We start from the raw sequence: 27,748 nt of genomic DNA on the forward strand, positions 1-27,748 counted from the left end.
GTACATTTCCTTTGCGTTGGTGTGATATGTAAATTTGGTGGAGTTATTTAAGAATTTCATATACTGCTTCATTTATTCATTGGAGAATATTACATATTTCTGTTTGGTATAGACATACATTCGAGGAGTCCCAGTCCATCTAGTTCATCTCTTGGCCTAGAGAGGTAGTTGGTAGGCCGGGCGATGGATGTCTCTCTCAAACTTTGGGGTGTCTCAATATATGTATGAGATTGAATTTTGGCTAGTTGTGTCATCGCATAGTGACTTTGGCGAGTGCGCGAGTGAGTTTCACGCACTTGTGCTTTGTCTGCATGTTAGAGAGATTCGTATGTTTTCCGGTATGGAGATCCAGTCCCAGTCTATATAGGCTTTTCCTTTATGGCGTTGAGTACCAACTTGATGGAGGGGGAGGGGGTTTCGCTCGACCGTTGCTTGCAGGATGATAGGACGCGCAACATTTTCTTGGCGTGCTATTTTGATGGCGTTTGTTCCCTGTTCGCGTGTCAGTAAGTATGCCCCTGTTCTTGTCCCATTCTGAAAATAAATTGTAAGTTAAAGCCAAACGAAATCGTTTGTTACCTCGACATATTGGTTGACTGGTGGAAGGGAGCGACTGTGTTCCCTTCTTTGGCTGTATTTCGTAGCTGCTATCACTGGCTGAGCTAATATTCACCGAACTTGGATGACATCCTGTGGGTCTTTAGCTTGGTGTTTTGCCGTCTCCGCTACTTGGGTCTGGAAAGTCCCTTCGATGTGGTTGGCAATTAACTGAGAGTGCTAGCTTCAGATCCAATCTCAGCCTCGCACTTAGCTTCGACGTTAGTTGAATCTGGGCACCTTGGGGATTGATGACTTACTTCGCTCGTTGTGGATATTCGAGTTCAAGTACCAATTCGATCCGGTCTCGAGGGTGTGAAGACACGGAAACATAAGCCGTACCACAAGTACACATGCGAAAGGATGAAGTTACAACGAATGGGAAGTAGAGCTAGAACCGAATTTAGATCTAGAGGAAACTAAAACTTTGGCTAGAAAATCCCCACAGACGACGTCAAATTGTTCGACCAAAAAGTTTTAGGTCCTTTTAGTTGAACCAATGTAATAAATAGACAGAGGGCAAATCCTAGCCAGAAATAATTTATTCTAGATCTAAAATAGACAATAGGAATAAACAAACACAACTGAACATAAATTTGATTACAATTGCGATTGAATTTCATAATGGAAGAAATAGATGATTGTTCTAATAATATCAAATGATGATGAAGATTACATAAATGAAAATAATCACCATTCTAGAACAAGACTAGCTTCCGTATATTTGATAAAGTCGAATTACAAATAAATATCGAGATCCTATGTTCTTATCTCCTTTTCCGGTGAAGAGCCTGAGATCAGGGAATATCTTCCCTTCAGAGAGATGTACATGTGTGTGTGTGTTCCTATCAGCCCCCCTTTGTTACTCTCTCCCATGATATTTATACAAAATACGTTCCTTACCTAGCGGTCCTTAACCGGAGTACCTAAATTTTTAGAATATCTTGTAAAATATTCCTCTAAAATATCTAAGTATTGAACTAGCCGTTCGGGCCAAATTGAGTACTCGACCTCGACCGTAGCTACATCACTTGCTGGTATATTGCTTCCTATACGTGACTTCGGCTTGGTTGATTCTTGGTCGTTCTTTCTTAAGTAGAATTCTTTTGATCAGATTTTGGCCTATACAATTTTGTCGAAATCACATTTATTTTTAGAATATTATGTTTAAAAATTTGTATCAATTAACATATTGGACATTTGCAAATAATCGGTAAATTACAACCTATATTGCAAGTATAAAATAGGATTCCCGCATGCCTGAATAGAGGCGAGTGACAATAGTCATATTTCTCAGGGTAAATAATATACTTTACTTACCAAAAAATAAAAAATAAAAAATAAAAATAGGATTCCCTTTCCCCCAAAAATTTCGCCTAAAATAATCTTAGTGGAGTAATATATTACTGTACTATATTATGTTAGCAGATTTCCTTTTATAGAAACGTATAAATACCCGTTTTGATTCTTACCAAATTCATTCCCTTCCTCTCTTCCTCCTCCTCAGTCCACAACTCTTTGCTCTCTGTTTTTTTTCCCATTCTCGGCTCCATAGGAATCCAAACTCGTAATTTAATTTAGGGTTTCACGATTGCCTCTTCTCTTGCCGTCGGTCACCACAAACTTCAGAGAACTCAAAATTATACTCTTTCTAACATATGATCTTCACACGGATATGATGTTGTTACAGATCTAGAATTTGGACGTCATAGTTTTATTTTTATATTGAGACACGGTTTCGAGTTGTCAAAACAGGCAAAAATACGGTACGATAGACCTTGTAGTCCGGCACTTCTCCAAACCTAGCTCGTAGCGGGAGCTTAGTGCATTGAGCTGTTTTTTTCTAATAGGGTGAGTTCCAAAATAATTCTATATAAACTTGTTTTTCACAACTATATGGACACAATAGTGAACAAAGCAGTGGAAGAACTCTGCATACAAGGTTGCAAAGGCAGTAGTTCAGTCCTTATCAGCGATCTCTGGCCCAAACTAAATCCCATCCTTTCAAAAAACGGCCTTGTACTCTGTAATAATGTAAAAAAAGCAATTTTGTCTAACCTTATTAACATTCCGAGTCTCGAATTCGAATCGCGAGAAGGCAGTAGGTACACTTGTGATGATAATGATTTGGTTAAGTCATATAGTGTGGAAGAATGCGAGAGAATGGAATTGAAGATCGTCATACCGGAGCATATGGTTGATAATTTTACTAGGATTCATGAGGTTGAGGTTTCCAAGTCTAAGCTATGTAAACAAGAGTTAGAAGCTCTTCATCTCCGTAAAAGAGTCCTCCAACGCATCGCAATTGCAAGGTTGGTTCATCTCCTCCATCTCTTCCTCCAAAATTTGAGGCAAATCGGCCAGAATTTAGAGTTAATGAGTTGAGTGAAATTTGGTCTTTTTGATATATATCCATTTGTAACTATTATTATATATGTTACTGCTCCATAGAAATTACACTCTAATTCTGAAAGAAGTGTTTTTCTCTCATTGCCAATTTATCTACATCCTGATTGAAATTTTTGCTGTGTTTTCATTGAAGTTACGAAATTTAATTATCTGTAATGTTAATGACACCTCCTATTTCTAAAATGGTGATATTCAGGCCAATTTATGCCTCACCTCAGCTATTTGCATTCTTTCACCAGGTAACCTAATTTTTCAAAGGTTAAAAAAATAAGAAGAGAGTACCTAGCTTTTTTGCCTCTATCAGGATTTGTACCTTGGACTTATTACGCCGTCATGCTAATTGTGAGCAGAAGAGAAGCAAACGTTCAAAAGTTTTTATTCTTTTTAATTTGTTTTCTTTGACCCCCAAAAACCCACGTGTTTGCGCTCCTACTTGGCATATATAGGTTGAAGAGACTGTTTGACTCAAAAGATATTGGAACCTTTTTGAATAAATCAATCAAAAAAAATGAAGGGGTAAATCTTAGCTAAGTATAATAATCTCTAGAACAAAAGATGAACCCTGAAACAATAATGACATCAATCGTTTATGTAAGCAAGTGTTATAGCAAGTGTCATGTGTCATAAGCGAGGAAAGTGCCCAGCGGCTTACAAGGTTGTTTTACGCTCTTTATATAGGGGACAAATCCCCTCTAAGCCCTAAAAGACAAATCATAGGGAATATTCGAAAGAAGATTCCTAATGTCCCCTAATGGACCTACACTGCTGCAAAAGTCGTGCGGCCTCTTGTTCGCCTGTAGGTCGTCCTCTGTAGGATGTCGAGCTACGAGGATCTCGTCGTTTGTCGTAATCATCAACGGTCGTGGTTGTCTAAATTTGGAGCCATACAGTTAGTCCCTCCACTTGTCGAAGTTGCAACTTGGTGTGTCCTCGGTAAGCGGACACCACACGTCCTTATGGAGAAATTTGATCCTTCGAGGCGTTACGGCTTGGCCAATAAGGGGCGGTCAGCGTGCTCAGCAAGACACTAGGTAGTGTATTTTACGTGGAAATGACGTCATCTCCACGTGCGTCATCATTATGCGTGTTTTCGATACAGGGGTTGATGGCTTGTCGCTTCGATTTCGGTGCTCCGCTGCAGCCTTTTGCTTCGATTCTGGCGCCACCCAATCCTATAAATAGGTGGAGGGTTTGTTTTTTCAAAAACTCTTGGCCATTTCACTTCCGGTTATCCTTCCTCATCTTTCCTACATTCATTTTTACGATTTTCTGTTTCTTCTTCTTTCATTATTCATCTACAACTTTCTCTGCTGCTCTAACATCTTTCCTGTCAAAGCGATGCCTAGAACACATCGATCTCACGAAGGGGTTTCTGAGGCTGACCTGCTGTCCGTGGCGTTCCCCTCCGGCGGTGAGGACATAGTGGTGGAAAAGGGGGGCAGCTTTCCCACCGTGGAGGAATTGCTGCCGAGACACCCCACATCTCTGAGTGACTTCCTCAAAGATCCTCCCGCTACTCCTACCCCAGTGTTCTCCGAAACGGACCAAGCTCATATAGATGCTCTCCGTACAAAGTATAGTATCCCCGCCAATGTCGATATGATTCTGGCGGGAAGGGACTTCGTGGAAGTCCACAGACCTGGGTACTGCGCTTTTTATGAGTACCCTTTCGTGATCGGTTATTCTTTCCCCCTCCCTCCGTTGGCGGAGGAATTCTGTAGATTTTATCAGGTTTGCCTGGTGCAACTCTCACCATACACGCTTAAGGTACTTCTCTTGTTGACAAAGTATGCGGAGTTGGCGGAGTGTGAAGTTACTGTCCATCACCTCTTACACCTATTCTCGCCCAGCTTTCATAGAGGCACTATGGTCCATTTGAGGCATCGTGGAACAAAGGGGCTGGTAGTGGGGACTGACAACCGAGCAAGTCACGAGTTCTGGCATAAGTACTTCTTTGTCAGAACCGAACATGTTGTCTCCGATCCCGCTAGGTTCCCAGAGCGATGGAACGAGAATCGTAAGTGTTGCCACTTGTTTTGTTCTTTCTTCTCCTCTTCATTCCTTATAGAGTTTGTTTGTTTCTTGTTTACAGCTATGGGGCGTCCACCCCGCCCTATTGCTGGCATAAGGGATTGGGTAACTCGTTTGTTGCCCCATGCAGCGGAGACTCGAGATTGGCCCGCCTTGTGAAACGTTATGGCCCGAAAGTTTCATCTGGTAAGTATCTTCCCCCACATCACTTCGTTGGTTAAACACCGTTAACTATTGATACGACTCTTCGTGATGACAGGTCGAGGAGTTTCCAGGCGGAGGGCCCCAGTCCCTGCATTCCGACAGGCCGTCGCTGCTGTGGGAATGCAATTTGCCTTGGCCTAATCTGCTCGAGGGGGTTGTACTCAGCTGCTTCAGATAGAAGGTTCCTCTCGGGATTTGGTCGTGAGGGAAGAGGCCTCTTCTGTACCAACCCCTCACCTTTTGGATGAATCCTCTAATGGGGACGAGTCGTCACTGAGAAAGAAAAGGAGAGTGGAGCTTGGAAAGGGGGTGGCCGTGGATACCGGTAGAGGTAGGGTGGGTGCGTCGCAGACGACACCCGTGCCCACTTTTATTGAGACACGGGTTTGAGTCGTGGAAACAAGGCAAAAATAGGGGTACGATAGAGCCCTTGTAGTCCGGCACTTCTTCGGACCTAGCTCGTAGTGGGAGCTTAGTTCACTAGGCTACTGCTTTTTTTAGGGTGAGTTCCGAAATAATTCTATTTAAACTTGTTTTTCACAAATATATGGATGCAATAGTGAACAAAGCAGTGGAAGAACTCTGCATACAAGGTTGCAAAGGCAATAGTTCAGTCCTTATCAGCAATCTCTGGCCCAAACTAAATCCCATCCTTTCAAAAAACGGCCTTGTACTCTGTAATAATGTAAAAAAGGCAATTTTGTCTAACCTTATTAACATTCCGGGTCTCGAATTCAAATCGCGAGAAGGGAGTAGGTACACTTGTGATGATAATGATTTGGTTAAGTCATATAGTGTGGAAGAATGCGAGAGAATGGAATTGAAGATCGTCGTACCGGAGCATATGGTTGATAATTTTACTAGGATTCATGAGGTTGAGGTTTTCAAGTCTAAGCTATGTAAACAAGAGTTAGAAGCTCTTCATCTCCGTAAAAGAGTCCTCCAACGGATCGCCATTGCAAGGTTCATCTCCTCCATCTCTTCCTCTAATTGAGGCAAATCGGCCAGAATTTAGAGTTAATGAGTTTTGAGTGAAATTTGTAGCCTGTTTGGCCAAACTTTTTTTTGGGCTAGGAGTACTTTTTTTGGCCAAAAGTACTTTTGTCAAAATATTGAGGTGTTTGACCAAGCTTTTGGAAGAAAAAAAATGCTTTTTAGGAGAAACAAAAGAAGTTTTTGAGAAACAGAAAAATGTAGCTTCTCTCCAAAAGCACTTATCGGAGAAACACTTTTGAGAAAAATACACTTAGAAACAGTTTTCAAAAGTTCGGCCAAACACTAATTACTGCTCAAAAGTACTTTTCGAATTAATTAGCCAAACACAAATTGATTCTCACCAAAAGTACCTTTTTGAAAAGCACTTTGGAAAAAGTACTTATCAAAATAAGCATATTTTAGAAGATTGGCCAAACAGACTGTTGGTCTTTTTGATATATATACATTTGTAACTATTATTATATATTTATCCACACCTGATTGAAATTTTTGCTCTGCTTTCATTGAAGTTATGGAATTTAATTATCTGTAATGTCACACCTCCTATTTCTAAAATGGTATATATTCAGGCCAATTTGTGCCTCACCTCAGCTATTCTATTGCATTCTTCCACCAGGTAACCTACTTTTTCAAAGGTTAAAAAATAAGAAGAGAGTACCTAGCTTTTTTGCCTCTATCAGGATTTGAACCTTGGACTTACTACGCCGTCATGCTAATTGTGAGTAGAAGAGAAGCAACCGTTCAAAAGCTTTTATTCTTTTTAATTTGTTTTCTTTGACCCCCAAAAACCCACGTGTTTGCGCTCCTACTTGGCATATATAGGTTGAAGAGACTTCTTTGTCTCTTTAAAGCAAGTATCAAGACACTGATTCCTCTCATAATGTGCTAACCATGGTTCATGGTGCATTGACAGAGCAAATGGAATTACCCAGTGTGAGCTTACTAAGGAATTTGGCATCAAGGCCAATAACTTCTTCCACATATTTAAGGAGCTTGAGGTTCTAGGACTGATTGTGAGGCATGAAGCAATTATTTGGACAAATGAAGCATCCAATAACGGGAAACTTATAAGTAAGCATACTACAACCAACATGCTCTATTTAAGCCGCTACAGGAAGCACTTGCACAGTCAACAAAGGCTTGAAATAAGAGGTGGAGTTCTGATGGCTGATGATTTATCTTATGAAAATTCTGGTAGTTGTGATGTGAAGTCTAATCGAGAGGATGTGCATATAAAAGATTATCTGCCCATACTGAGGGATATTTGTAATAAACTTGAAAAGGCTAAGGGGAAGGTCTGTCATACTCTTGAAATATTTTGGGTATCTCAATTTTGTGAACAACATGATACAAACCTTCTTATAACCTGTTTCACCTTTCCAGGTTCTTACTATCTCAAATATTAAAAAGGACCTAGGTTATCAAGATGCTTTTGGACATAAAGAATGGAGAAAAAATGTAAGTGTTTTTTATCTTGGAGGTAGTAAATTGAATTCCAAAAGAAGCACTATATAAGTTGTACTGTTTGTCTGATACAGTTTCCTGACAGATCTTACGTAGGTTGACACAAGCTCAGGTCGTGGAGGTAACTGAAGTAAGTGAAAGAGTCATATTGACCTAAATTGTAGTTCACTTCCAACGTTTTGCTTTACAAACATTGATTGTCCTCACATTGCAGTTTATAGCATTTGATTCAGAATAGCTGTCTAAATGAAATAGGCATGAAACATGGGAAATGGACTAGAATAGAAAGAAATATTAGAAGATACGATCTATCCATATCCCAAATGCTGTTATATATGAAGCTGATTTGAATAATGGTGTTAAAGGATATCAAGCAAGATTAACAGAAGTCTTTGCTGCTTACTCTCATTTATTTCAGAGTTACAATATACTAATATGGAACGCATAAATCTGCTGCTGAAATCCACTAAACAGTTCAATCAACCTTAAACTGTTTCAGTTGTAAAACCTTGATTTTTTCTCATGTTACATCAATGGAATTTCAAAGATTTTAAACACTTTTGTTGTGATGTTGTTTGTTTGTTAAAGCACGTGAGATTCAGGAAAATCTGTGGTTTGTCATCTAAACCAAAATTCGCTGGTAGTTCTTTTTAACTTTTTGAATCTCCATCAAAGTGCTTACTGTATTTACATAGTTTTTGTTAATCTGGATCAAGTTGGATGGGTTGGGTTATGATCCGTTAATTAATTTATTTTTACCAATCCATCATGATTCAAGTAAACGTTGGGCGAGTTGAATCATGACTTACCCGTTTTAACCCACTCAAAATTGACCCAACCCTCCCATTTTGTGAAAATAAACTATGGTTACGGGCTAAAGTGCAATCAAGTTAGTAGTTCGGGCCTTCGGGGATTTTACATTATTGATGTCGGCAAGGTGATTAAAATAGCACTTATCCTATACTCAGAAGACCAAAAATATTCTCTTTCATCTTCAGTCGGTACTGTTTTCATTTGGTAATCTTAAAAATGATGATCTACATGCGGAGTTTATTAATGTAATTTTATTCACTGTTCACAGAAGGGCAAGTCTTTGCGTCTTTTAAAGGAATTTTCACCAATGCACTTTAATACTCGCATACGTCGATCTGATGACCTTGGCCGAAAACAACCTCCGGTTAAAATAGAAAAGAGAGGTCAGATTGGCCAACAGCTTGTGGAGCTTCCCGTCGAGCATCAGACTTTTGAAGTATGTAAAGTTCCTTCTGTTGATATTACCATCTACCACTTTTCATGGAATTTTTTGTGTAACAGTTCAGATATGGTCTTAAGAAGTAACAGTGAGTTATGAGTTGTTTTTTTTTTTTTTTGAATTGGTAACTATTGTATATATTATAAATATCAGTACATAGGTTGCACTGAAAACCAAATTTACATAGAGAGGATTGGAAGATGTTCTAATTTGAGATCTAGCAAGATCCTAGTATGTCTATGATTGTCAATGTATCTTCTGTGTAAATCTGTTTGCACCAAAAACAAAAAAGAAGAATACAATTGAGTTTGATCTTCTGCACTGGATTGCTTCTATCTTCAAAACATCTAGCGTTCCTTTCCCTCCAAACTGTCCACCAGATACAAGCCGGTACGGTCCTCCATCTATCTCTACTAGTTGCTTCAGCTCCAGCTTCTTCCCAGCTATAAAGGACATCTTTAAGCATGTATGGCATTGACCATGAAATACCCCTAAGACTAATAAAGATTTTCCATAGTTGGTCTGTAATCTTGCAATGTAGAAACAAATGGGTGACAGTTTCTGCATTATCCCCACACAGAAAACATCTTGAACACAGTGAAGCAAGCTACCTTGTATGGAATCTTTGTTTTCCATATATGTTTCCAAAACCATGTGTCTACCTGTTGGTTATTATGATTCAAAATCTTATATGCATCCTTCACCCGGTAAACTCCTCTGTTGTGCCTCTTCTACCATAGTGAATCCAAACCTTCCTATAATCCTGTAAATGCTTCCAGCTCTTTGTAAAGGTCAACTAATCTTGTTATCTCCCAGTCATTCAACTGTCTTCTTAGAGCAATTTCTCATCCTTGATGTCTCCTCATATCAGCTACTGTCTTATGCTGGTTTTGTGCTAAACCAAACATATCTGGGTATCTTTCCTTTAAGCTTCCAATTCCTAACCAGTTATCATTTCAAAATGATGTGTTCCTTCCGTTGTTCACTCTTATGGAGGAGTGATTCTTCATTATAGGCCAAAGTTCTCTGATGGATTTCCACATACTTACTCCATATGATGTTCTGACTTTTTTGACACCCAGTTATTTTCCTCACCATACTTTGCTTTGATCACTTTGCCCCATAAAGATTGGGGTTCTTGAGAGTACTTCCATAACCATTTAATTCTAAGAGCCTTGCTTTGATTCTTCAAATTCCTTATCCCCAAACCACCTTGTTTTTTATCCATTGTGAGTGTCTTTCATTTAACTAAATGGAAGACCTTTTTCTCCTTATTACCTTGCCAAAGGAATGATCTTCGGAGTTTGTCCAATCTCTGTAAAATGCCTGCTGGAATTGGGAACAAAGACATCATATAAGTAGGTAGTGAGTCTAATACTGAGTTGATTAGAACTAGCCTGCCCCCCAATGATAGGTATTGCGATTTCCATCTTGACAACTTCTTCTCACACTTTTCTATGACTGAATTCCAGATTTCTTTTGATTTGGATCTTGCACCAAGAGGCATCCCAAGGTAAACAGTTGGTAGGGACCCAACTTCTCCTCCCAATATCTGTGTCAGTTCCTCCATGTTGTTAACTTCATTAATGGGAAAAATATTGCTCTTTCTCCAGTTAATGTGTAATCCTGAGACTCCCTCGAATAAGACCAAAATGATCCTTAAGAATCTAAGTTGGTCTTTTCAGCATCACAGAAGACTAGAGTATCATCAACATATTGGAGATGTGTGATCTCTAGATTGTTAGCCCCACTCCTGCTTACCTCAAAACCTTTAACCCACCCACTGACTTTAGCCGTTTTGATTCTGTTGTTCAATCCTTCCATGGCTATAATGAATAGAAAGGGAGATAAAGGATCACCTTGTCTTAGAGTTTTTGAGTTTGTTATGAGTTTTTGCTGTGCTTTATATGCCATCCAGCTGTTTTATGCCCTCCTTATTTAAGAGAAGTGGAGGAAGGATTTAAAAAAGACTAACAGAGAGTCTGAAAACATGAAAATTGCAGCACTTCTCTTCTCCTTAGTTAAAGTCTGATTAAATAGGACTCCAACTTAATATCCTTTAAAGTATGAAATAGTACGAGAATACTAGTTGTCCTTTCCACCCAGTACGTTTCAAAAGAGTGTTGAACTAAACTACAAATTCTTGCATGATGTACACTATCTCACAGTTACGTTTGCCACTGCATGATTTCTGCCTCTGCATTTTATCTCAATTAATAAGGTCATTTCCAACTTTTCCGCGGTTATCAGTCTTTCACTTACAAATATAAGAGAGTCAAGAACAAATTATTTCTTACAATTACTTTGAGGCAAGTTATGCATTTGTATAAACTTCACTCTTTGTTTGATTGTGCATTGGTATAATATTGATTTCTCTGGTGTAGTTTTTACATGTTAAAGACATCTGTAAGCAGAGTGTTCATGGAATTCCCTAGTTCATGCCTTATAGAGTTATAAATTGCATCAAAGAGGAGACACTTTGGTTGGATCAAGTTGGTGTTGAAAACTATTTTTGTTTAGAGTATTTTTGTGCCTTATTCTTCGTTCCATAAGGTGATAACTGATAAAGATCAAATCCAATTAACAAAAGATAAAGAGTGAAACTATTTTCAAGATCATATCTTCTACTAGTAGGGAGCACATAGTTTCTAGGTGTAAGGAGCAAAATGGTTGATAATGATAGGTGAATTAGTATAGGCTATCAAATAAGATGTATAGGTGAAGGGTGTGTAGTGCATAGATTGGATGCTACCCCTTAGTGCCCTGAAATGTAGTAGAGGGCTTATAGAACAATTCCACGCCAAGGAAGCAGTAGCAGGGTGTTTATCAATCAAGTCTGTAGTACTTGAAGCTTTATATGTAAGTGGAAGTCGTGGATGGTATCTATATGGGCAGATGAGTGTCTCTAGTTAGTGAGATTTATTCTAGAAGGATCTACAGCTTAACCATAGTAGGAAGGCTTTTGCCTTTAATTTTGTTGTTAGCCAACCCAAACTAAGGGGCAATGGTTGGTGCCCGAGCCTGGCGCTCACTGAGCTAATCCTTCTGCCCGTCGTATCAACTAAATCCAAAAGAAAGGCTCGAATATATCACATATCTGAATTAAACCTCGAGAGGCATAGTCCAAATACAATACGAGGTACATATACATCTAGCCACAATGAGTCACAGAGCGTCTAAAGAATCTTATTTCAAAAAAGAAGTGGGACATGGTTCCCCATATAATTAATAACAATTGAAATGAACTAAGCCGCCACTGATCAAATTTGGGGCTCACCACTGAAGCTCTAAGTAATGGTGCTCAATTCATGGACTGGACTCCATTGCAATACCCAAACCTGTACCACACATGTAAGGCAGTGAGTATAAAAATACCCCCTAAGTCTTATTGATCACCCTTTAAAATGTGGGACAAGTATTCAAAAAACATGCACTTCAATATCACAATCATATTTCTCATGCAAATCAATGTTATCCCAATATAATAAACACATGCTAAGTCATTCGAAATTATTTTTGAAATCAAAGGGTGCTCGTAGTCCATGAACATAAGTATTTATAACTTTAGGGAGCTTTCACTAGAAACTACTTATGACATCCGATCATCCTCCTGATTGACATATGCCTTCTCACCGTAGGTATGCTGGCAAACATTTCCACTTACTTTCGTGTGGTGCAACATAACCACCATTTAAAAATGGCACTAACTATGATCCCATACCGGCACATACCGTTTCTAGGCATCGAACCCGTAAGTGCGAATACCCTCTCAGTTGTCATGGTTACTCCAAAAACATTTCATGTATCAATATCATGAAATCCATATTTGTCATCATATAAAGCTTTCAAAACGTTCGTAAACATGTACTATCTGCAACTAGATAGTTCATAAACATGAAATCATTGAAAATATATCGTTTGACATTGAGATTGCACTAAAATGCATTATATACATAAAACATGGTGTAACCCAATTTTATTTCTTTCCTTTTGAATTGTTTGTCCACCTTATCTCAAGCAGGGAATACTTTTAGTTATTTATTTTAGGTCTGCGATAAGATTAATTAGTCAATAGTTTCCGTTTAATTTCTATCCGTTTGGGCATTGTATTCTGGTTGCAGTAGGGAAACTACTATATTTCATGTTTGCAGTACCATGTTGTTTGTGGCTACTTTGGGGGGGGGGGGGGAGAGGGTTCAGTGGTTTTGTAATTTCTAGGTAGTTGGTTTGTTATCTCAAGTATTATCTGGCAGTGGGAACCAAATGCTTTATTCCATTGATGCACATTCTCAGATTTATATTCTGTACTCAACTCGGCATTGTACACTTTTCACCTTTTTGTTTTTCTCTATCGTGGAGGTCCAGGATTGGGGCAACAATAGAATGAGCAACGGACAGAATTCTTCCATAGATGTGAGCAACACAGTTAATGACACAAAAATGCAGATAATGGATTCTTCTGTACGGGACTTTGTACCTGTAAAATCTTCAGTAACTGAAACAATATCCCCTAGATGCCAAGCGTACAAAGCATATCCCAGTCATAAATTGCGAGAAGACTGGGCAAGGGAACAGAGAGAGCAGTGGATACTTAAAATGTTAGAGGTATTTGGCATCTCAACTACTTTTTTGCTTCTGCATTGAATATAAGTCTATACATTTCAGTTTAGATGAACCAACTCAAGCTATTCTTCTTTGAGCAGGAGGAGAAGTTCCTTATAAAACCTGAGTTACAAAGACGACTTGAGAATCTTGAGAAGGACAGGCACACATCAATGGACAAAAAGACCTTAGAACGCAGTTTGAATAAGCTTCAACATAAAGGGCACTGTAAATGCCTTGATGTCTTCTTCCCTGCTGTCACAAACTTTTGCGAGAACCGTAAAAAGGTCGTGGTCCTGCATCCATCCATTTATGAGTTATCTCCTGCAATGTTGGTTAAAATTTATGATAGAATTAGGTCCTTTGAAAGGAAAGTGCGTAGAGAAAGCTTTTCTCAGTTTGAGAAGGGGAATGCACTTCCAATAGTGTATGATATGGGCATAGGACAACAAAGAGTAGAAATGGATGTCCAAGATGCACTAGCCAAAAAAAGTCATTGGATTAGGTCTGTGATGCCAAAATTGGCTCAGGCAAAGCGTCTTCACATCTATCTATGGGAGTATGTCAATAATGCCCATGATAGTGAAGATACTTCCTCATCTGGTAAATACGGTTGTGGTTTGAAAAATGATGATAACAGTTGCAAATTGATTGATATAGGTGCAGCCATCGAGGCCATGCAGCTTGAGCTGTTCTTACAAGTTTCAGGTTCTGCTCCAATGCATGACAATATGTTTGAGAAATGTGGGGATTATTTACACCTTTCTAATATTCCCATGAAGGACTACGTGCGTCTGAGTGATACCCAGTCAATCCAGGAGCTATCACTGCTGATTGTCATATTACAACGTTTTAAGGTATAATTGAAAATCATTTTTGAGAATACTTCATATTTAAGTTCTAACCCTTACTTTAACATATCTAGCGCTTCCCCAAGTGTTGGCATAGTCAATTACCTCCCATCAATCTGATTAATCTTCCTGTCATTTGGGGATACGATTGCCAGACGTGCATATCTTACATCTACATGTGCATTTTGTTTGCTGTGAGTTATACTTCAGCTTATTCATTCGATGCATTTTGTGATAAGCGTGCTAGATATTGCTATTTGATGATAAAAGTGAAGACCTAAAGTTAAGCTGTAACAAGTTAGTTTTCAATATGAGAAGATCAAAATTTTACTGATTTTCCTCAAGGCAAAAGTATATTAGAACTATAATAGATCTAGAAAAAAGTTGAGCACGAATAAGTTGCTGATCTTCCTGCATATTCTAACAAATTGTTCAGAAAGACGCTTTCAGAAGTGTCAAAAGAAGAAAACTACTCCTTCCTATAAAATGTTAGCTCTCTCAGTGTTGTTACTAAAAACTAAAGATGCGCTCATTCAGATAAAACATTCCCAGGTTTACCCTTGCTAAGAGCCCAGATATTTTCATAAACCCGGTGCAGTTGAGTATAGAGAGTGATCTGAAGCATCTTCAATGATAGTAAATTTAAAGAAATAAGGTCATCTCTCTTGTGAATGCGGGATACTTTGTGCACCGGGCTGCCCTTTAAGGTCATCTCTCTTGTGTGATTCCTTATAAATATGTGCATCTAAGAAACCATACTCCAACAAGATGCTCTGATTTTGGAGCTTAAAAACTTCCAAACCTTATGAGAATTGACATGTTGACATGACAGATGCATTCTTCAGTTCTGGGAAAAAATGAAACAAGAATGCCTCAAAGTCACAGGTCAGAGGTTTTAATTTGATGTGATGATACTAAACGAAAAATCGTACTGATGACACTTTAACCGTCTTCCTCTTGTATTCTGCTCAGAAGTATCAACTTTGATATGGCTCATTCTGTAGGGGATGGAAGATCCTATGTTGATGAGCATGTTTTCTATTCAAATCTTAGTGTATACAAGTAAGAAAACTATGCCCTTATAGAATGAATTGGATTTAGCAGTGTCAAAAGGGTCCACAAATTTGTTGTCTCCCCCTTTCTAGGTAGCAAAAAATGAAAGAAAGAGTTTGGTTAGATGGAAACTTTTCCATGCTTGGAAGATACAAACTACTTTTGAGGGATGAATTGACTAAGATGGAGTATAAGAGGACTAAAGGAGCCAGAGATCATTGTTTTACTTCGTAATGGTTTCCAATTTATATGATCAACTAGCATAAGACATTATATATGGGTGGTTGATAAATTTATTGTGGTCCAATCTTTTTTAAGAACTTGTGTGTACGTAGTCTGATACTCTGATTTAATGGAAAATGATTAAAATTCAAGATTTGGTCCATTGTCTTCCTTCTACCTACTAAACATGATACTTTATTTCCTTGGAGAAGGATTCCAAATTGTTTTAAGAAAATATTAAGAAACACCCAGCTTCTTTTCAGGAAAATTTGCATAAAAAATAAGTCAAAGAGCTTGTTTTGCAATTTGTAGAAATTGAGGATTTTGATACCATGAATAGCTATATCAACATGGTTTATGGAGTTGACTTATGATCAAGTGATCACTCTTTTTTTCTTTCTTTCTTGTTTTGGCAAGTATGAAGTAGTTTCATCTTTGTTGGCAGTTAATCCGCCTTGTTTGTGGTGAACATACGGTAGACGCCACTCATGTGATACAGATCACTCTTACTCATGCGCTAGAGCTTAAACCTTACTTTGAGGAGCCTTTCTCTTCAACTGCACGATCATCTGATTTTCATGGTCCAGATTCTTGCCATCAAGTTAGACATGATTTTGTTCTTTCAAATAGGAACGCTGTTGATGAGTACTGGAACACTCTGGAGTACTTATTGGCTGGTGCTAATCCAGAAGCTGCTTCAATTGCTTCCCCAGAATCTGCAATTCAAGAGGTTTGATAGTGTAACACAAATTGCAATTTTGTCCTTCTATGCTGTTAGGTGAAGATGTTGCTCTATGGACATGATGTCAATGCTGATCCTTTGGATGTTCATGTTGTAAATACTATATAGGGCTCATAAGCAGCAATAGGGCTTAGTTTATATCTTCTCAATAGCCCTCTCCCTCAAGCATGAAGACACTTTACATCCATATTTCTTTCTTTCTTTTTTCTCTTTTCTTTTCTAAGCTTAATGTGTTTATAAGATCTTCGCTTGTGGCCGGACCAAATATGTTTTAGTTTCCAGAAAATGGCAAAGAAGGTGTCTCAAAATCATTAAACAAAGATTGTCTTTTAGTGTTATTATGAAAATTTTACACACAAGTTATGCTTTTGGGGTTTGCAAGACGTTGCAATTTTTTGAAGTTTGCTCTTCCCTGCCTTAAAATCTCTTAATGGTATTGTTCAACGAACTTAAAGATCATCTAGCTAATCTGCCAATTGTGCTACTGCTAGCAGTTAACTTGCACCCTTAAAATATTAATTTTATTGAACTAAAGCATGGTCCTTCCTTTCTTGAAATTGTATGCAATATGTGAAATTGTTCTTAATGGATTATGCATGTACAAGAAGAAGTAATTTATAGAGAGAGGATATAGAAAACTGAGTTGAAATAAGAGGAGTGAGCCCATTTTCTACCGAGTTTTGAACTGTGAGCAAATTGGCCCTCGGGAATTTCTCTGTTATCAATTAAATAAATAATAGAAACAAAGTTTTAAGCATTATTTCATTTTCTCCTGCATTAACATATTTGACACATTTCTATCATGAATGATTTAGAAGACGCAATATACAGGTGTTCCATTGTTTTCACAATAGGAAGCAAATGCGTCTCTGTAGATTCCAAGGAGTTGTAACTGCCAAATGGATGGAGGTTCAGCCCATAGAAGGATGGAATAATTCTTTACAGAAAAGAAAGAGGTCATCAGGTGGAGATCCTGCAAGACATGAAAAGTTACGCACTTCAGACGTACGACCAAGTGACAAGAGCACATTCGATACTGTTGACCAATTCCCTGATGAACAAAATGCTTTCCTGGTTTCTCCAGGGGATGTTGGATGTAATTCTCAAATAAATTGCGTCGGTGATCATAGGGAGGTTACCAAAGGGCTAGAGCAATGTGAAAAAACTGAGGCCAATCACTCTTTCATGAAGAGAAGTGATATCTCAAGTCTGAAGCCAACATGCAGATCAAGTTTCTCCTGGAGCGAAGATGCAGACAGGTATTCCCATGTTCATTGTATGTTCTCAATTGTAGATAAAAATTTTTTAGAGGTATTTTGTAACACTTTTTAGCTTGTTGTATATTTGGTTTGTTCTGAAGTAAATTTCTGTGGAATATCCTATTTGCACGGTCTGGTACTGATCGTCATGCAGCGGGTGATTTGCTGCTGCTTACTCAGCAAATCTATAATATCTTGATAAATCAGTTTATTCTAGATCTTAATATATAATGAATCTGTCCAGGCAATTGGTGATTGAATTTGTAAGACACAAAGCTGCCGTTGGGCCATATTCTCGTTTTAAATGGGCCTCAGTCAAAAACCTTCCAGCGTCACCTGATGCCTGCAAAAGGAGAATGACTGCTTTGAACTGCTGTATGCAATTCAGAAGTGCTTTAATGAATCTCTGTAATGCAGTCTCGGAGCGTTATGCACGGCACCTCCAGAACAGGTCTTTAGATTGCGGTGATTGTGAAGAGATGGTTTGGCATCATGCCTCAGAAGAAGAAGATTTGGATCAAGGTGTTTCTGACGGCCGTGAACATTCTAGAAAGGCTGTTGCACACGAGCGGTGGGATGATTTTGACAACGACAACGTAAAGGTTGCCCTAGATAAGGTGCTAGAATGCAAAAAGATTGCTAAGTTGGATGGTAGCAATGGAGTTCAATCTGCCAATGATAATTCAGATCTCAGTTTAAATGCTGAAAGACCTGTAAGTCCTGATGTTCCAGCACGTCATAGATGTGCATGACATTATATGCCTGTTCAAGTGTATCATCTTCCGTTTGTTCTCTGCCAAGTGTCTTTTATCAGAGGCTTGATGTTTGACTCAGTAAGTTTGATATCCGAGCCATAATGTCCTCTATCACCTTGGTTGTCCCTCACCAGTAAAAACAGAAAGAAGTTCACCAATTTCTGAGGAAATGAAAAAAAGAAGGAACTCCAGATGCATAAGTAGAGATCTGGGGTGCAGGACCCTTTTTCTATTTGATCTGTTCATCTGCATGTCGAAGTGTTGGTCAAGTTTTTGCATATGAATTATGATATCTAATTTCAATCTGGAAAACTAGCTTCCCGCGGTTAATACTCTCTTTTTATTCCCTGTCACCCGCTCTGTGTCTGCATGTCTGCTGCATGATCATCATTATGCTAAATTACTTACCCCTCCCCCCCTTCATGGACAAAAGGCCGAGAATTTGACCAGATGACACAAATTTCTTATCAGGAGAAAAGCTCTCACTGGGTTCCTAAGAGGTGTGGTGATCCTTTAAGTGAAAGCAACAGTGTAAGTAGGCAAGCATTTGAATCAGTTGCAGTTGCAAATGCTGCAGAGCTATTAAAGATGGCAGTCCTGGCCTTCTCAAGATTCCGACTGGTGCCAGCTTCCATTGTTGCAACGTACAATCATTACCCAAAGCATGATATTTTGGATGCTTTCAACTTCCTCAAAGAGAAGAAAGTGGTAAATGTTTTCTGGCTCATCTGATTATACACATTGCACTTACTGAACACTGGTATGCACTGATATAACCTGGATGGATGTTATCATCAATTGGTGTATGTTTAAACTTTAAATACAATCACTGTATGCAGAAATTCATGATATTGGATTTGAAGCCCTTCCATCCAATTTATGCAAGAATCATGTAATTGGAAAAACCTTAAAATTTTATTGCACTTATAGAATATCTACAATTTGTAAAACTTTAACAAGATTGACATTCAAATTTGAAACTACGGTGCGATGTCCTACTATCGGACTAGCTTTAGAAAGAATAGTACTTTTCTTTACTCCTACCAATACAATGTTGAAGTGAAAGTAAGTTTGTGATATTTGTTCCAGTCAAATTGTGTCACATTATGTGCAAAGCAGGAGAAACATTTCATATAAAAGATTCAAGAAATTAATATCAGACAAAAGCTCGGTATTTAAGTGAAGAGCAGAGGGATGGACCCATTATCCACCGAGTTTTGGACCATGTGCCACTGGCCTTTTCGTTTATAAAAAAATGAGTATAGTATCAGCATTATATATTTGAGAAGAATTCAAACATTCATTGGCTGCATTAGCTAGTGTCATGTTTTGAGCAAACCTATTTTACTGCAAATTTTCATGTTTGTTCAACTGGAAAGTAAAGGATTTTTACAGAAGGAATAACTAAGCGTATTGCATGGAATAATGGGAAAAAGTAATATTGTTAGTTGTTTACTTGTGTCTATGATTGATGGAGCTTCTCAACAGGAGAGTTGTATTGTGGGGCCAGTATTTGTGTCCAGGTATTAAGACGCATAGCTTTGTCGATACAAGTGCCCCGTTAGTGTATTAGCTCATTTCTTGGATGGTAGTTTGCAGGTGAGACCAACCTGGTTACCCTGTTTCTATAAGCCGCTCCCTAATAGTAAGATGACTCAGTGAAACTGGTATAGAAGGATATGTGTAGCAAAGTGCAAATTTTTTTTTTAATCGATGGCAAGCATCTGCAATTATTCTCTCCTTATTATACTAAATGCCCTCACCTTCACCTTTACGCAGATCAGGACTACAGCCAAAGGCACCGTTGTATTTCCTCCGAACATCTTGAATAGTATGTTTTTATCTCCGCTTCAAAGAGAAACTGGAGCACAAGCAGCTAGATTTTCAACCTGGCTGCATCAAAGAGAAAAAGAGATGATAAATGGTGGGGTTGATCTTCTGCCAGACTTGCAAGGTGGTGACGTCTTAACTTTATGTGGTCTGTTGTCTTCAGGAGAACTGTCAATTATACCATGCCTTCCAGATGAAGGTGTTGGAGAGGCTAAGGATGCCAGAACTCTCAAACGTAAACATAATATTTGTGAGTTTTGGGATGGAAACAGGAGTAAGAAATTGAGACCATGGTTGATTGGCAAAGGTGAGGGTCGCAGAGCAAAGGGTTTTCCTGATATTACTTTATCCTTGAGCCGTGCAACATTTTTCAGCAGAGAAGCTGTAGAATTTTTTAAAGATGATGACAATCAGCCCTTGACACAAATTGGTGAAGAAAGTCAAGTCAAGTTCATGTCAGTTCTTGAAGCTAGCAGTAGCGCATCTTACTTCGAAGGACAAAATCATGTAAAGGAAACACATGAGAATGAGAGTTACAGATACACAGCAGTGTCTTCCAAAGAGTTGCTCTGGGAAGCCATGGCAAGCTGTGCTGAACAGTTTTGCTCCTTTTCTTCTAAAAAGGAAAGTTCTGCATTTAACCCACAGCTCTTTAGGTCTTTACTTTTGGCCATTCAAAAGGCTGGTGACCAGGGTCTAAGCATGAAAGAAATCTCAATGTCTGTGGATGTTCAGGGTATGAAACTCTTCTGTTTTCATATACTTTTCTGTTTGATTAAAATATCACAAGAGTGATGCGATGAGTTTTTGTCCTTTATCAGGGGAAAAGCTGCTGGGCATTATTGTCGACGTCCTTGAAACTTTTGGACAAGTATTGAAGGTACTATGCTTTGTAGTTGTTAATTTTAATTTTTTTCCTAGTGGTGGTAATTTGATATTACACAAGTATAAAAGAAAGTAGACAGAGAAGTACTCTCTCCATTCCATTAAAATTGACCTCCTTTCTTTTTGGTCAGTCCGGAAAAGCTAGAACTATTGCGACAAATGGTAAATTTAACTCCCTCCAAAAATTCATATTAGTATAGGTTTATTACTACTAGTTTGTATTATTTCAACTTGATGTGACATATTTTCAATTAACTATTCCACTCTTTCAAAGTTCAAACTATTATTTAAGCACTTCTCTATCAACTTGGAAATGTATTCAAACATTTTACTCTCTTAAACTCCACCCCAATCAAACTAGATCTATCTTTATGAGATGGATGGAGTATTTCTTATGGTGGGAATAGTGATATGGTTCGTTTCCCTTTTTCAAGGCCTGGTTGGTTTAGATAGAGGAATTTGTATACTACAACACTTTGGACCATGTAACGTGTTTTCCCTTTTGTATTGGTAATAGTGTCCAGAAAAATGTCCCCCTCTAGATAGCGGATAGACGGTAAAACTACACAAACTGTTTATTGAGGATTGTGCCAGAAAACAATGAATTAGTATGTTTGTTCCAAGTAAGCTAAGTCAATGCCCTGGTGCTGGTAAGTGGTAACTGTCTTATCCGCCAGATAAACTCGCATGATTGATACACACCTATGGAGTAGAAAAGGGTGTAAGTTGGCAAAGATCGGCATCTTGTCATTATCTGATTTACGATTGATCCTTTTCCCTGCTCCTTTCATCTTGGTACACGGGTAATGGTTTTTCAGTGATGCTACAGAGAGACGAGATATGAAAGCATTAATTGGGGGGGGGGGGGTTTCCACTTTCTGTAATTTGCTCCTATAACCTATTGTACCTTCAATGCAGGTCAATGCTTATGATTCTGTTCATGTGGTTGATTCATTATATCGTTCTAAGTATGTGTTATCCACTATGTCTGTTGCTCAACAAGATTCTTTGGTCATTCCTTCGGGAGTTTCTAAAGGGGCAGCACCAAGCAAACATGAAGCCGCTGAACTCCATAATCCCACTGATCAAGAGCAACCTTCTGAACCTTTACTTGAAAGGCAAAGCACAAATAATGACCATGATCCACTGGACTTCCAAACTGCAAAATCTCATTTCTGTAAGCCAATATTGTTTTGGATTGATGGCGATGGCACTGTCAACAACATTGTCTACAGAAAACTTGTGTCTCGTGCTCTGGGTATCATAATGCAGAATCCAGGAATTCTAGAGGTATGCACTTTTAAACTTGCGGTATCTTATATGAAATGTGGTGCATATCAGTTGATTATGACATGCAGCTGTAGACCATTACAGAAGTGATGTTGGCATGTTAATTTGCATGGATAGAAAGTGATTACTGCAGTCAGTATTTTTGATGAAGCCTGTTCCCGATATGAGCTTATAAATGCTTCTTTTAATTTTTGTTGCAGGATAATGTTATCGACCAGATGCATGGTCTGAATCCTCAGGTATATATCCATTTGTAAACTTTCCATGAACAAACTATTCATCAGTGCCCCAGTGTACGTTTCCCATTGACTGAACAATCATGATGATTTCATAGCGAGACCTGAATTTTCTATTTATCATGACTACCCATCACCTAAGGATATGAACTGAATTACATGGTTACATTTCTGGTATAAAATAATACCCGACGACCTTCTCGGCCCAGTCCTACCGAAAATGAATGTAATTTATTGTTCTCGTTCAAAACTTACCAGTCTTAACTGCATCTTCTTGCTGCCAAGTATTTGTTGCTATAAAGAGATTTGAAATCCAACTTTAATTGGACTAGTTTTTCTCCCATTTATCTAATCGTGGAGCTAAGTACCTGAGAGCTTATAAATACCACCTCTTACGTTCAACTTCTTTCCAAGAACTTCTGTAGTTCTGGGATTTGCACTAGAGTAATGTCTATCATATATTGCTACTTATCCGAGGAAGTATAAATTTCCTTTCTTTGTGACCACAAAGTGCCAGATTCTGTAATATTGCATGAAATTCTGTAACTTAGCATTCCAGTTAGATGGCTTTAGAGAAAGGTTGTCAGTACATGCTTTGAATGCCTCTGAGAAATGCTAATATGTTGCCTTTTGTCTTAAAGAGTTGCAGAACTTTGTTAGAGATGATGATTCTGGATAACCATATCATTGTGCGTAAAATGTTTGAAACTACAGCTGGGCCACCTGCCATTCTCAGTGGCCTTCTTGGAAGGCAATTCATGAATTCAAAGATTATTTTAAAACGACATCTCTTTGCGAATCCCATGAGCAGTTCCCTTTTGTAAAGATGGAAACATCTATCTGTAAGTACAAGCACTGATCTATTAACGTTCTTATAATTTAAAGTCAGTTTCTTTTTATTGCAGAACTATTGGTGTGTATGGATGCTTATTTGTACATTTTAGGGGTTTAAAGTCTCAATAGAGGAAGCTAGAGATACGTTAGTTTGTCTTTTTGTAAATCTAACATACTGTTAAGACTGTAGCCTTCGAGCAACTTTAGTTAGAGAAGTACTGTGTGCACTAGGTAATTGTGAGAGTTATCATGAAAGGGGTGGTAGATCATAACAAGTTCAACCTTCCAAAACCATCTCCGGTCTCCCCTTCTTTTATCTTCCTCTCTTAGGAGATAGGTACCCGAGCAAGCATACTGGATATTTCTAATATAAATCTACCAAATTCAACTGAGCTATATAACAAGAATCTCACTTTTTGCAATAGCTTTTGTAGCTCCTTGCCTCTTTGTTTTCATGTGTAGATAAAGAAGTTGTCTCTTGTTTACCTATCAAGGTAATAGTACTGAGAGGTCTAGCATGGTATACTATAGAAGCAATCTGATCTAGCCAGATTATATAGAAGCAATCTGATCTAGCCAGATTGTTCCTAGATCAAACATGAGGCATAGTGTTCTGTTACATGACGCCTTTTTCCACCCACCGAAAGCACTTGTAGTTTGCTAAACTAGATTGTCAGTTGTAAGCACGTGATTTTTGCTCTATGAAAGAATTACTCCCAAAAAATTTAAAATAAAACAATTTTCCTTGGTGTGCAATTTTTGAATTTTGTGATATTTTGGATAATTATTTGCATTTGTCTGCGCATGTTTATTTGTTAAATTAATAAAAAATACAAAAATATATCGCATTTTGTATGTAGGATTTAATTCTACAATTGTTAGTAATTAAGTTTGTTTTACAAAAATGAAAATTACAAAAATAGGCATCTTTCACATTTTTAGCATTTAATGTCCAATTGTACAATTTTATGCTTAATTATTACTTAATTGTGTGTTAATTGTTGTTGGGAGTTAATTTGCGCTTTTATAAATTAATTTAGTTCTATATGATAGTTTAAGGATTTTTAGAATTTAGTTTTAGAAAAATAAAAGAAGAAAAGAGAAAAAAAAATAAAGAAAATCGGAATTGGGCCTCTTCTTCAAATTCAAGCCACAGGCCCAAAAAATACCCAACCTTCCCCATGACCCGGTCCATTTCAACCCGGGTCGACCCGGTCCGCCCCATAACTAAACCACCCGCCCAACCCCTTTTCTTCATTTTCATTTTTTGTATCCCCAAACCCTAAAGAACCTACCCGCCCCTCCCTCTTCTTCTTCTCCAAAATCCCTTCCAAACCCCGGCTCCCATGGCTTCCCCCTGTTACATTGCTACTTCTTCTTCTGCTCCGACCAGCAGCTGCAGCCACCCAAACGCTGCTGCTGCTCGACAACCACCACGACCACCCCTTCACCACGCAGCCATGGCTATTGTTTCGTCGCCATCTCGTCGTCACCATCAGCTGCTGCACCTCCAGTCCAGTCCGCCATGGCTACTCTTTCATCTCCTTCATTGCCCTCAACAATAGCTCCTCCTCACCATGTCGGACGACCACCGGAAAACAGTCGTGTTTCTGCCGCTTCACTGCCCAGCCAGTAGCGGCAGCTACTACTGCACCACGTCTGGCTAACCTCCCTAGTCTTCTCCACTGTCACTCCGCCATGAACGACCCTCGACGAGCTTCTGCTTCAGTCAAGCTCCAATGTCCAGCAGTAGCGGCTGCTACTGCTTCACTGCTGCGTGGCTGCGCTTTCTTCTCCTTCACGTCGCCATGGCCGCTGCTGCGTTCTTCTTCTCCTTCGCGTCGCTGCTGCCATGGTTGCATATTCCAGCTGTGGATGGCTGCCCTTGCTGCGTTCTTGTTTCTTCACCTATGCTGCCTTCTGCTTCGTTTTTTCAAACGACACAAATGACCATCTTCTTCGATGGTCCGTTCGTGGTCGTCTTCGGCGTCGAGTTATTTTGGTGCGATATTTGTTTCCGGACAGATTTGTTTTCGTTCGAGTTCATCATCGTTCCGATCCGGTTAGTTGGTTTAAGTTTCGTTCCCGTCCGTAATTTGTTTGATATTTTTCGGATCTGAAATCATTAAATGTTTGATTCTTGTTCTTGATTTTTATTCAGTTGTTTTATTTTTCTTGTTTATTTTTGTAAGAATTGTTAGTTTAATTGTTTAATATTGTTACATTTAGTTTAAATCGCTTGAATCCGTTGTTTGTTGTTTAATATAGATTTAATTCGTGTTCATTTTGTTTGAAGTTCGTTTTTAATTCAGTGATTTAATGTGAAGTTATTGTTTTGGTTTTTAATTTTTTTTTTGATTCAATGTATCTTTGTTATAATTAATTTTAAAAGCTCAACTGATTATTTGAAGTTTAGTGATTTGAATATATTTATTTGTTTTGTTTAAGCTTAATTCGAGTTTAATTCGAATTTGAATGAAACTTGTTTGTTATTGTTGTTGAATCTTTTCATTTATGTCCATACTTTGTTTGATTGTTCTTGAATCCGAAAATAGTATAAGTTTGATCTTCTTGTTTGTTGATTATCATTTTTGATTATTTCTTCAGTTTGTTTCATGATCTTGTTGAGTTTTAATATAGAAATTGTTGGTTGTAATGTTGTTAGATTTAATTTTAAGTTCAAATGATTATTGAATTTAGAAATCTGAATATACTTGTTTGTTGTTGTTGTTGTTGAATCTGAAAGTAGGTTTGTTTGTTGTTAAAAAATATTGTTCAACCAAATTAATTTTAGTTGTTTCTTTGTTCATCATTTAGTTTGAATTTGTTGTTTGAATTTGTTTAGAAATTGGTCATATTTGCTATATTTTAGTTGGAATTGATTAGGTGAATTGGTTATAGCTGAGGGGGTAGTTTGGTAAATTGCAGTACGTTCAGGGGTAAAATGGTAATTGCAATAAGGTCGGAGGGGTAGTTTTGGAATTGAACATTTTGAATAATTCTTTATGTTAAGCATGAGGGAGAAGATGTAATGGGGTGGGGTTGATATAATTGTTTAATATAATGGGGGATAAGATATAATGTAGTGGGAGGAATATTGTAATTGTTTATGTTAGGCATGGGGGACAAGACATAATGGGTTGGGAATAATTCTTTAGTTTAAAATAGTGGGGGACAAGACACAAAATAGTGGGGAATAATTCATTTGTTTAAGAAAGTGGGAAGCAAAGCATGCAATGATGGGAATATTTTGTGTTAGGGGTTCAAGACAAGAGTCTTGTTATATATAGGGTCATTTGACACATTCTGAAGGACCGAGACTTAGGGGAGAAAGACTTTGACTTAGAGAGAGAGAAAGGAAGAGACTTTTAGAAGAAGAAAAAAAGTTGAGAGAGTTGACTGAATTTTGAGAAATCAGAATTTGAGAGTAAAAGAGAAAGACAATTTGAACTTTCACTTGAATAATTTCCGTTTGCCTTTCCTCGAGTGTTATTCAAAAATCAGTAAACTATTGCATCTTGTATTCGTCTCTCTTCTGTTTTGACTGCGATTGCACTTTGGTATTGCTGATTTTTCAATCTGTTACTGGGTTATTCTACTGGTTGTTACTGGTTTTGCGGTGTTGCTGAACCTGCTGTTGCTGTGTTATTACTGCTGCTGACTCCTTCTTTTCTTCTTGTACTGCCATTTCCAGGTACACATTTGTACACTTTTGGCTTGAGGCGAAATGAAATATTGACCAGGCTTTGTTCCTGTTGAATTCCTCCTGTTTAGATTTGTGTTTGAATAGAATTTTTTCTTTCTTTGTATAAAAATGTAGTTGATTGATTAATGAATAATGGGGTCGCATGTATAATAACTCCTTCATCTAATAATGTTAGTTTAAATTAATCAAAGAATAGTTAATCTGTTTTGATATTATTGTGTGTCAATCTCATGTTCTAGTGTTATTAAATAATAGAATATAGAACGAAAGCAATCTCTCTTTGTACAAACTCGATTGCAGTTTTCCATTTGCATTAGCCGTAAACTAATAACTAATAAGTTACGTCTTTTTCAGCATGTAATTAATTGAGAAATTTTCTTTTATTTTAGAGACGAACCTAATAGAAAAAATGTAGTCACTATAGGTTCATCCTTTTAAATAAAAATGAGACGAGCCTCGCCAAATAAAACGCACAGATTGCGGGTCCCTCAATAAATGTACATTTAATCACTTAGACTTCGGGAGGAGCC

The 27,748-nt window shown here is 38.0% G+C and overlaps 1 protein-coding gene across 6 annotated transcripts; it reads left to right on the plus strand.

Moving 5' to 3' along the window:
- Positions 1-2,055: 2,055 nt before the first annotated feature.
- On the plus strand, positions 2,056-27,365 carry LOC104213479 (uncharacterized). Of its 6 annotated transcripts, none has more exons than XM_070162605.1 (18): positions 2,056-2,909; positions 6,037-6,204; positions 7,151-7,532; positions 7,621-7,695; positions 7,787-7,831; positions 8,783-8,950; positions 13,313-13,558; positions 13,657-14,412; positions 16,127-16,411; positions 17,255-17,682; positions 17,927-18,395; positions 18,909-19,145; positions 20,217-21,003; positions 21,089-21,147; positions 22,071-22,442; positions 22,643-22,681; positions 23,320-23,520; positions 27,207-27,365. In XM_070162605.1, the coding sequence occupies exons 1-17, from the start codon at positions 2,494-2,496 to the stop codon at positions 23,500-23,502; spliced, it is 5,115 nt and encodes a 1,704-aa protein (XP_070018706.1). In that variant the 5' UTR covers positions 2,056-2,493; the 3' UTR covers positions 23,503-23,520; positions 27,207-27,365. The 6 variants fall into 6 exon arrangements, with proteins under 6 accessions (XP_070018706.1, XP_070018707.1, XP_070018711.1 ...); XM_070162606.1 differs by having other exon boundaries at positions 13,319-13,558; XM_070162609.1 differs by having other exon boundaries at positions 2,788-5,223; positions 5,297-6,204.
- Positions 27,366-27,748: the final 383 nt, after the last annotated feature.

The sequence above is a fragment of the Nicotiana sylvestris genome, chromosome 11 (assembly GCF_000393655.2).
Source record: "Nicotiana sylvestris chromosome 11, ASM39365v2, whole genome shotgun sequence".
NCBI classification, from domain to species: domain Eukaryota; kingdom Viridiplantae; phylum Streptophyta; class Magnoliopsida; order Solanales; family Solanaceae; genus Nicotiana; species Nicotiana sylvestris.